The sequence below is a fragment of the Leptopilina boulardi genome, unplaced genomic scaffold (assembly GCF_019393585.1).
Source record: "Leptopilina boulardi isolate dan_hultmark-lab unplaced genomic scaffold, ZJU_Lbou_2.1 LbouV2_310, whole genome shotgun sequence".
NCBI classification, from domain to species: domain Eukaryota; kingdom Metazoa; phylum Arthropoda; class Insecta; order Hymenoptera; family Figitidae; genus Leptopilina; species Leptopilina boulardi.
Genome location: NW_026137875.1, coordinates 728,774 through 739,418, shown reverse-complemented (window position 1 = coordinate 739,418; position 10,645 = coordinate 728,774). Strand labels below are relative to the sequence as shown.

General features: G+C 25.6%; 1 protein-coding gene across 3 annotated transcripts in view; it reads right to left on the bottom strand.

Annotated features, from left to right (window-relative positions):
- Window positions 1-1,708: 1,708 nt before the first annotated feature.
- The window catches only part of LOC127283730 (uncharacterized), a 41,903-nt gene continuing 32,966 nt past the window's right edge, over window positions 1,709-10,645 (bottom strand). Inside the window, exons 1-3 of one of the 3 annotated variants that reach the window (XM_051308786.1) lie at window positions 8,021-8,124; window positions 6,011-6,234; window positions 1,709-2,137 (exon numbers count right to left, since the gene is read on the bottom strand). In XM_051308786.1, the coding sequence (XP_051164743.1) occupies window positions 1,898-2,137; window positions 6,011-6,234; window positions 8,021-8,060 (504 nt within the window). In that variant the 5' untranslated portion in view covers window positions 8,061-8,124 and the 3' untranslated portion in view covers window positions 1,709-1,897. Of the gene's footprint in view, window positions 2,138-6,010; window positions 6,235-6,424; window positions 6,578-8,020; window positions 8,125-10,645 lie in introns of those variants that run through there. The other 2 variants (XM_051308785.1, XM_051308787.1) reach the window with 2 other exon arrangements.

The window sequence follows — 10,645 nt, the reverse complement described above, 5'->3', positions numbered from 1 at the left end:
AGGTTTTTTTCAATTTAATGACTTCTCTTTCTCACATTTAATAGATGAAATTTGCAAATTTAGGTTATTTGACAGGCGAACTTGAAAATCATATTTTATATATTATTTCACATATTTAAATAATTACATCAATTGATAATGATAAATTTATTCATTCTTAGTAAATTACAAAAAAAATTTTTTATTTTTATGGTAAATTCTACGTATTTTTGCATATTTTCTAATGGCTAAAAAATTGACAGTTTTCAGCACCTCATATACTTTAAAGTCATATTTTGCAATAAATAATTAAAATTTTAATAAAATTCTTTTCATTTCGTGATCTTGATAACTTCAAAATCATTCCTGCAAAGTATTATAATTTTTAAAAATTAGTCAGCGACCACTTCAGTCGAAATATAATGGATTGACCCGTCAATAAATTAAATATGAGCACTTTTTTCACAAAAACTGTAACAGTACTTTCTCAGAAATTACAATCAAAAATGCAATTTCCATTTGGAAAATTAATAAACGCTAAAAAATACACGACCTAAGATTTACCAATCATGAAAATAACAAAAAAAAAATTTTATTAAATATTTAATATATTGATACTGCTTTACTGATTGTGACAGCCCTTTGGTAGATTATGTATTTCAGGTGGTTAGCAACAGCGCCAATCTCCTCCTTTCGGCAAAACTGCGAAACGTCTGGTGACATATATAACCTGCCAAACGACTGTCATAATGAGTAAAATATGTTATGTTAAAATACTTTTTTTTGTTATTTTCGTGATAGGTAAATCTTAGGTCGTGTATTTTTTAGCGTTTATTAATTTTCCAAATGGAAATTGCATTTTTGATTGTAATTTCTGAGAAAATACTGTTACAGTTTTTGTAAAAAAAAGTGCTCATATTTAATTTATTGACATGAAATTTTTTTTTATTATTTTAACTCAAAAAAAGTTTTAGCTGGTGTATATCTTGCCAATAATCAATTATCCATAAAGGAAAAAGCATTTTACCATCTTGTTTTCAAGAAAAGGCTGTTGAAAATTTTCCAAAATTTTAGTATCAATGTAGATGGCGCTGCCTCACTTGGACCTGGCCTTAATTATTTTTTTTATAGGGGATAAAAATCAACAATAAAAGTTTTCAAAGAACACAGAAGATTTACTTTTTTTTAGTAACAAATTTCTTCACAAAATGCGTAAAGCTTTATTTTTTCTTTTACAATTTTTTTTTCAAATGATTATTATTATTAAAGATCTACAATTAAGAGTCCCCAACTCTATAACTCGTTCGACGCTTGAGAATCGAAAAAGTATTGAAAATTTTAATTTTTTAAAAACGCTATCTTGTAGAGAATGGGAAAAACACAACTTTTCTCTCTTAGCAGTTTTTTTTTATTGAAAAATTACTGTTGATATTATTGTTAGAATGATTTTTTTTATTTTAATATTTTCTTATTACAACTTGTTTTACAATTTTTTTTCACTTTATTACAAAAAAAATAGTACTATCGTCTTCCTTACTGAAAAATGAAAAAAATTCACTATACTGTCCAATTGAAGTTAGCATTTTTAGATGTTTTAACTTAGGATCTCAATTTTTTTTTTGCTTAAGCATAAAATAAAAATAAAGTACCTAAATTTGGTACTTCGAACAAATTTTTTTTTTTAAGAAATAGGTATTTACGTTGCAATTATTTTTATCAATTAATCGAATTAATTTAAACATATTTTGTCTTTATTTTTTTTTTTAAAGAAAATCACACTAATCCTTATAACAATTAAAATTATTTTATTTTCTTCAGCATTCTTGTTAATTCTTGTTTTTTTTAATTAACACAAATATATACAAGTTTTCAGTAAACTTATATATTTTGAAAGAATATCAGAGTCTATAGTCGGTTATCAGACGTTATATTGCCAGTACTGAGAATCAAATGTCGGCACTAGCACGGGAACTGGAACTACTTCAATGTTGCATGTAAAATTTCCTCTTGATGTCTTAAATTGACTTCGACTAACAATTCTTGTGCTTGGTCCTAAGGATGTTGTGATAAATGAAGTGGTTTCACAATACTGATCGGGATTACTTTGTGTCTCTTTAAAATTTGTGTAAAGTTCAACAGCTTGTGTGTCACATGTTGCCTATAGAAAAATTAAAAAAAAAAAATTAATATGATTCAAAATATAAAATTAAAATGTTTTTTTTAAGGCCATGTGGGAAATACCCACGTGACCCCCATGCACAATTTTGCGTTTAAGTATTAAAAATAAAAGTTTGGAAATTCCCATTTTTGAATGAAAGTTGAAGTCAACATGGCGGGGGTCCAGGAACTAGCGCCAATTCGAGTTAGTGGCCACTCAAAGAAATAATAAAAACCTATTAACTCCGCTTTAACTTAAATTTTTAAATTATTTCCAATTCAATTACAGTAAATAAGTAGAACAGCCCAATTCCTTCAACACTTTTTTATCATTCCTCAAAATTTCAACCCGAAATTTCTTCTCATTTCCAAGAATACTTGGAACTACCAAAAAGTGACTTTGTCTCACATGGCCTTAAAGTTCACAGTAAACTTGGTTGTATCTTTTTCTATTGCAACGTTTTGATGCACATAAGTTATATCAAAAAGAGATCGTTTTGTGTATCATTTTTAGAAATGATACACGAAACGGTCTCATTTTTTGATGCAAAAAATTTAATCAATTTATATCAATCATGGCCGAATTGAATCGACTCAAAATTAAACGAATTTTTTTCAGATATTTTGGTAATAGTACAATTGCGGAGACCATTTCACTATTTAATTTGAATATGAAAAAAAAAGAAAATCAAAGACAATGTGCAATTCGATAATTAAAAAGTGACAGCTTATAAACATAACCTAAAATGCATGAGAAAAAATTTGTCGATAAAATCAATATAGCCGAGCTTTTTAGAAGGTAGATGGCAGCACTCATCTATTTTCTTTCTTTAAATTTTTCTGAATCGTTTTTATAAAAAGCAAAACTGCCATCTACCTTCTAAAAAGCTCGGCTATATTGATTTTATCGACAAATTTTTTCTCATGCATTTTAGGTTATGTTTATAAGCTGTCACTTTTTAATTATCGAATTGCACATTGTCTTTGATTTTCTTTTTTTTCATATTCAAATTAAATAGCGCAATGGTCTCCGCAATTGTACTATTACCAAAATATCTGAAAAAAATTCGTTCAATTTTGAGTCGATTCTTTTCGGCCATGATTGATATAAATTGATTCAATTTTTTGCATCAAAAAATGAGACCGTTTCGTGTATCATTTCTAAAAATTATACACAAAACGATCTCTTTTTGATATAACTTATGTGCATCAAAACGTTGCAAAGATTTGATGCAATTTTTGGTCTCAATTTGAGACTTTTAGGAAAACTGTGCTGTGAACTTTAAGGCCATGTGAGACAAAGTCACTTTTTGGTAGTTCCAAGTATTCTTGGAAATGAGAAGAAATTTCGGGTTGAAATTTTAAGGAATGATAAAAAAGTGTTGAAGGAATTGGGCTGTTCTACTTATTTACTGTAATTGAATTGGAAATAATTTAAAAATTTAAGTTAAAGCGGAGTTAATAGGTTTTTATTATTTCTTTGAGTGGCCACTAACTCGAATTGGCGCTAGTTCCTGGATACTTTTAGGAAAACTGTGTTAAGAAATTCTTGTATTTTTATTTATAGTTGAATTAAAGTCCTTTATAGTGAATCGATGCAGACGATGCAACTTATAAGAATCAAAATTCAAGAAATGTCCGAATTAAAAATGTAATATTATCGAATTTAGTACTTTATCAAAATATATGTTGTTTAGATCAAAATTTGAAATTTTTAATTTTTTACTGGAACATTACTAAACCTTTAAATTTTGCAATAACATAATAATTAATATTAAAATTAATTCAATAACAAAAAGTGTAAAAAAGTTTGATTATATATGTGTTTTTAATAAAATTTTTGACTCCATTATGTAGAAATGTATATAATGTACTTTCGTGTCAGAAATATCAGAATCTGCAAGCGGTTCTTCGATTTTAATCGTACTTGGTTAAATTATAGCTTCATATATAAGAGCAATCTAAGAAGAATTATTAAAATATCTACACTGTAAAAAATTTTGCCAAGTAATTCAACTACCATTGGGTAGTTGACTAGAAAGTAGTTAAAATAACTACTTTTTTAGTTAATCTAATCATGTTCATGTAGTTATGTAACTATTTTCAAGGAGTTAATAAGTAATAGTTGATTTTACGTAAATATATGTAGCTAAAGTACAGCTATACAGGTCGGTAGTAAAATTAACTTTCTTATGGTAGTAAAAACAAGTGGAATTGTAGTCAACTCAAAATTTGAAGAGTAGTAAATCCAACTACTATTCATCAGTTATATGAAATGTAGTAAAAGGAATTATTTTCTTTAATTAATATAACTGCTTTTTGAGTAGTAAATTTTTTATTAATTTCTATGATTTTATAGGCTTCAATAAAATTCTTGTTGTAGAATTAAAAAGTCGTCTGTATAATTAAAACTACTACTTTAAGTAGTAGATTTTTACTATTTCAATTAATTCGATAAACTTAAAGCAGATTTTTGATGTAAAATTTACGAATCGTTTCCAGTTAAAACTACTACTTTCAGTAGTAGCTTTTACTACTTAAAGTGGTTCAATAGGCTTTAAGAACATTTATGTCGTAGAATTAAAAAATCCTTTGCAATTAAAACTATCACTTTAAGTAGTAGATTTTACTGCACTTTGCAATTAAACAACTTATAATATAATTAAAAGATGAAAACTTTATAAGTCAAACTTAAAAAAAAATAGTTATAGCAACTAATAAAAGTAGTAAAAATGACTACTTTAAATAGGTAAATTACCAATTGGACAAGCAGAAAGTAGTCAGCGTGCGTGGTTAGTCGGTTAAGGTATCGGATAGCGAGCGTTAGGGTCGAGGGTTCAATTCCCGTCGGTTAGAAATTTTCTCTGTTAGGTACATAATCGTTAGGACATAAAATAAGCGTCAGTATAGGAGAGAGGATGAAAAAGTCAATTCTACTGATAATAAACAATTATAAATAAAAAATAATTTTATTTTCCTATTTTAAGTAGTAAAATCTACTACTTAAAGTAGTAGTTTTAATTGCAAAAGATTTATTAATTCTACAAAAAAATGTTCCTAAAGCCTATTGAACCACTTTCAGTTGTAAAGTTTACTACTTAAAGTCGTAGTTTCAATTGCAAAATATTTATTAAATGTACCAAAAAAATGTTCTTAAAGCCTATTGAACCACTTTAAGTAGTAAAATCTACTACTTACATCTTGAGTTGTTTTAACATTTTTAAATTGAGTTAATACAATCACCAAATGTCATTCTACCAATTACATTTTTAATTGGTTTAACTATTTTTATATAGTTAATACAACCGTTTAAATTCAGTTGAGGGCCTATTGTACTACTCAGAGTAGTTAAAAAGTAGTAAAACCTACTAGTTTTTTTTCAGTGTAAAATTGTACGAAAATTTTAGAAAATTATAAAATAAAAATAAAATTTTGTTATTATAATAGAAAAAATGAAAAACAAAATTTAATTTAGTGTTTTTTTTTATTTTTTAATTACTTGACTATAACAATCGAAAATTCAATTAAATTAATATTTTATTAGTAGATTTGTAGCAAAGTTTTTATTTTATATAATATTTAAAATTTTAAATAAGTTGTAATGAAACTGGTTAATATTACACATAAGATTATAATAATATTACAAAAGGTTAACTAAACAAATAATTATTCAAAGCAATAAAAAAAAGTAAATATTATTAAAAAATTAAAAAATCAGTGTCAAAATTGAAAAAAACTCTAAAAAAAATTTTGTTTTTTTATTTTTTTCTATTATAATAACAAAATTGTATTTTTTATAATTTTCTGAAAATTTTCGTTTTTGATTTTTAACGTGGATTTAACTAGTATATATATATATATATAAATAACTCACCGATGATAATTTCACTGTACAATTTAGTTGAAGTCTTTTGTCATCAGAAGTGTTTAGATCCCAAATGCAACTGGAATCATCAAAATCTTTCTCTTGAAAACCCGTATGAGAGATTTCATATTTTTGTCCAGCTTCCAGATTAGAAGACGAATGGCAAATTAAACGACTACTACATTCTTTTATGAGAAATATCATAAGTAGAAAATAGGGAATAGAAAAAATTCCTGAAAGAAATTTAAAAAAAAAAATCTCATTGATTATAAATGTTTTCAAAAAAAGTTATGTATTCAACACAATTATCATTTTTATGTATAAATATTTGTAATTTTTTTTTTTTTTTACTTAATTCTGTAAAATTTTGAATTTTATTTTTAAATTTTGAAAATAAGAAAATTGACAATAATTATATATTACCAAAGGAACGTGAAGTTTTTGTTGATTGATTTAAAAACATTTTGGAAGATTTTTATATATTATTATTCTTTATCAATGTTACAGCAGTCTGAATGTGAGTTGATCATTTTTTATTAAGCGTTTTTATAGTCAACACTCTTTATTTGTAGAGATGGTGAATTAATAAAGTATGCTCCAAAAATAGAAAAAAATACTGTCAATAATTATATTAAACAATTATATTGCTCAATATTTATTCAAATACATTTACTATAAAAAATTAATAATTTTTTGTGGGACTAATAAATATTCCCTTTATTAGACTTGCCGAAATTTTTGTCGAAATAAAAATTATTGAATTTACATTGAGTAGAATTTTAAAAAAGTGGATTTTATAATGAGCCCAATTTTAATATCGAAAAATTTCTATATTGAACAAAATTCTGCAGTTGTAGAATTTCTATTTAACTGGAACTGTGATAAAGCAGATTTTCTAATAAATCGAATTTTCAAATAATACAATTTCCATTTAACAAAATTTATATCTAGAAAAATTTTCATAAAAAAGAATTTTTATTTATCAAAATTGTTCATTTGTTGAATTTCTATTTTTCAGAATATTCACTTTAAAGTATTTTTATTAACAGAATTTCCAATTAAAAGAATTTCTATATAACAAAATTCTTATTTAACAAAAGTTTTATTCAAAAAATTTCTATACAATCTAATTTATATTTAATACGAGGGGGAATTTACTCAGGTAGTCAAGTGTACACTCTTCCTGTAATACTTGTGTAATAACGTGTAATAATGCGTTATTACGGTGCTGTAATAACGCAAAAAAATCTGTAATATCTCTGTAATAATGTGTAATACTCTGTAATAACGTGTAATAACTTAGTAATAAGGGTAATATGAGGTGTAATACCGGTAGTCAAGTGTACACGTTTTTAACTAGTAAATTCCCCCTCGATTTAATAGCATTGTTATTTAACAGAAATTCTACGTAGCTAAATTTTTAAGACAGAGAATTTCTATTTTACCGATATTTTATTTTACCTAAGTTTCATTTATCCGAATTTTCATATTAGATAGAAATTCAGCGAGAATTTAAAAATCAACTAATCACAATTTTCTTGATAATTTTTGATTGGTTGATTCTAAAACTCCCGCTAAAATGTTTCTGCCAAGTTTTTTTTTCTGCCAATTCGACGTCCCAATTTTTTTTTTTTAATTTTGTGAAATATTTTCTTTATTTTTCTAATTTTCTTTCTAGAACATATTTTCGTAGCGGTACAAATTCTATTATATACACAGTTTAAAAAGCAAATTTTTGTTTAAGAATTTCATTTCAAAATATTATATAAAGATGTAGAAATTTTTTATGCAAAGTTAATGATGTAGGGTTTTTCTGTGTTCAATTTAGAGTCGTAAGTTTATATTAAATATATAGTTATTTAATTTTGTAAATTAAAAAAAAGTGTTATGTATTCAACACAATTATCATTTTTATGTATAAATATTTGTAATTTTTTTTTTTTTTTACTTAATTCTGTAAAATTTTGAATTTTATTTTTAAATTTTGAAATTAGAAAATTGACAATAATTATATATTACCAAAGGAACGTGAAGTTTTTGTTGATTGATTTAAAAACATTTTGGAAGATTTTTATATATTATTATTCTTTATCAATGTTACAGAAGTCTGAATGTGAGTTGATCATTTTTTAATAAGCGTTTTTTTTTGACGTTATCAATTCGCTAGTTGGCCCGACCTTTGGCTGCCGACCGTCGTCCACAACAGTCGGCAAAACTAGGGCAGCCACAGTTGGCCCGACTATGGTAGCCCGAGTTGGGCCAACTGTGGCTGCCGACAGTCGTCTCCAACGGTTGGCCCAACTAGGGCAGCCACAGTTGGCCCGACTTGGGTACTCATAGTTGGGCCAACTAAGTCTACCCTATAGGTCGGTTGACGTTATCAATTCGCTATAGTTGGCTCGTCCTCTGGCTGCCCAAGGTGGACCGACTGGGCACATAGTTGGCCCAACTTGGGGCCGACCGCCAACTCGCACCTGGGATATGTACAAAAATATAATTTGTTAAATACTTATTAATTTTTAATTAAACTATTCGCGCATTATACAAAATAATATATACTAATTAACATACACGTGCTAAAAAATTTGTAATGTGATTATACGATATTCAAATGATATTTGAATGTCGTATAAATTTAGGACCAAATTTTAGGATATACAAATTATATTTGTCTAATGTTTGAACAAAATAATTGTATATAAAAAATATATATGCTAATTAACATACACGTGAAAAGAAATATTTGTATGTCGTACAATTTTCGTATATATTTTATATTAAATATATATTTATTTAATTTCACTGTGCTCTACAAGAAAATTCCACAGTTGTAGTAAGAATCATATAGAAACTTAGTGCGCTTCAAAATAAAATTTTTAACAATATGTTTGGTAAACTTTGTTCTTTTTCTTTGTGTTTATTTCCAATACTCAATTCAGTATTATTATTTTAATATTTATGCGTTTAAATTAAACAATTGCGCATTAAAAAAAAAAATATATATATATCATTCTATTATTAACATAAACGTGTAAAAATATTTTAATTTAAAATTACACTAAAATCAAATAAATTGAAAATATTTTTTCATGAAGTATAATCATTCCATTAAATATATTATTTGAACAGTGTTTAATATTCTTAAATCCAATAAAATTTTTACATGCAAACATAACTCGTGAAAATATAAAAATGTTTGAAAAAAAAATAAATAAAAAATATCAGACGACAGCTTAACAGTATAAAAATATAGTCACATATAGAAAAATATTTGATTTATTTATTTTTGATATTTTTCTTTAAATATAATTTTATACTAAATTGAAAAAATGTTTTTGCAATCGATCAAAACGAAATTCTTATTATTTTAATAATGATATAATTTAGAAACGCAATTTTTTTTTTAATCTACTCTCTAAATTTGAATTAGTTATAAATTTCAACTAAATTTGAATTAGTTAGTCACTATTTGCTTTTGAAATAGTAAAATTTAACTATAATTAATAGTGGAAAAAAAAATTTTTACTATTGAATTTTTACATTCTCATCATAATGAGAAGGTATTACATTTGGGCGATTTTGAGCATTCTCTAATTCCAGTGAATCTCGACGTTTTGAGACTTTCTGATGCCGAAAAAGTGGGTCTTAAAAAAATTTTTTTTATGTATGTCTGTATGTATGTATGTCTGTAGACAAATTTTGTCCGACGATAACTCGAACAAATATTAATGAATCGACTTCAAATTTGGTATACACTTTAAGTGTACTAAAATCTCGCCTGAGTTCGTTGGCCAGATGCTTTCGTCAAAAATCAAAAAAATTATTCAAATTTTGAGTTTTTAAAAGTTTCAAAAATTCGCAATTTTTAAAAAAAAAATTTTTCAATTTTTTTTCGAAAAATACGAGAAAAATTAACACTTTTTTCCTCTGACAATTTTTAATAGCGATTAAAACAAAAAAGTTATACCTCTTTTTTAAAAAAAGGACAAAAAAAGACAAAAACACAGAAAATTAAAAGGCATTAAAATAAGCTGCAACGCTTCTTATTTTAATCCAATTTTGCTTATTTTAATACCAAAATGGATTAAAATAAGCAAAATTGGATTAAAATAAGAAGCGTTGCAGCTTATTTTAATGCCTTTTAATTTTCTGTGAACGGATGAAAAATGGGTAAAATGCAGGGCAAAATTACTTTATTTTGAGAAAATATGAGCAACTATGTATATTATCTCTGTTTAAACCACCTTAAATTAACACAAATAACACCCTACTGAAAATTATCATATAGGATCTTATATAGGTTCTCACATAAATTCATATATTAAAATCCACATAAAATCCTATGTGTCATGTAAGAAACTATATAGGATCCTATGAAAAATAATATAGGAAATTGAGACATGATTTGAAGTAGGATTCGATGTAAATTCTTACAAACGTATTCTTAGGTAATAAGTTATGTAAATTCCTATGTGAAATCCTACAATTTTTTCTAGTCACATTTTTTCTTTCAATTTCTTATGTCAATTTCCTTCGTGTTTTCTCACTAAAAAACATACCAAAATTCATTGCTCAATCCTTAACGAGAAATTTTCCTATATCAAATCATACATCAAATCTTCTTTCGATTCTTGAATAAAAAAT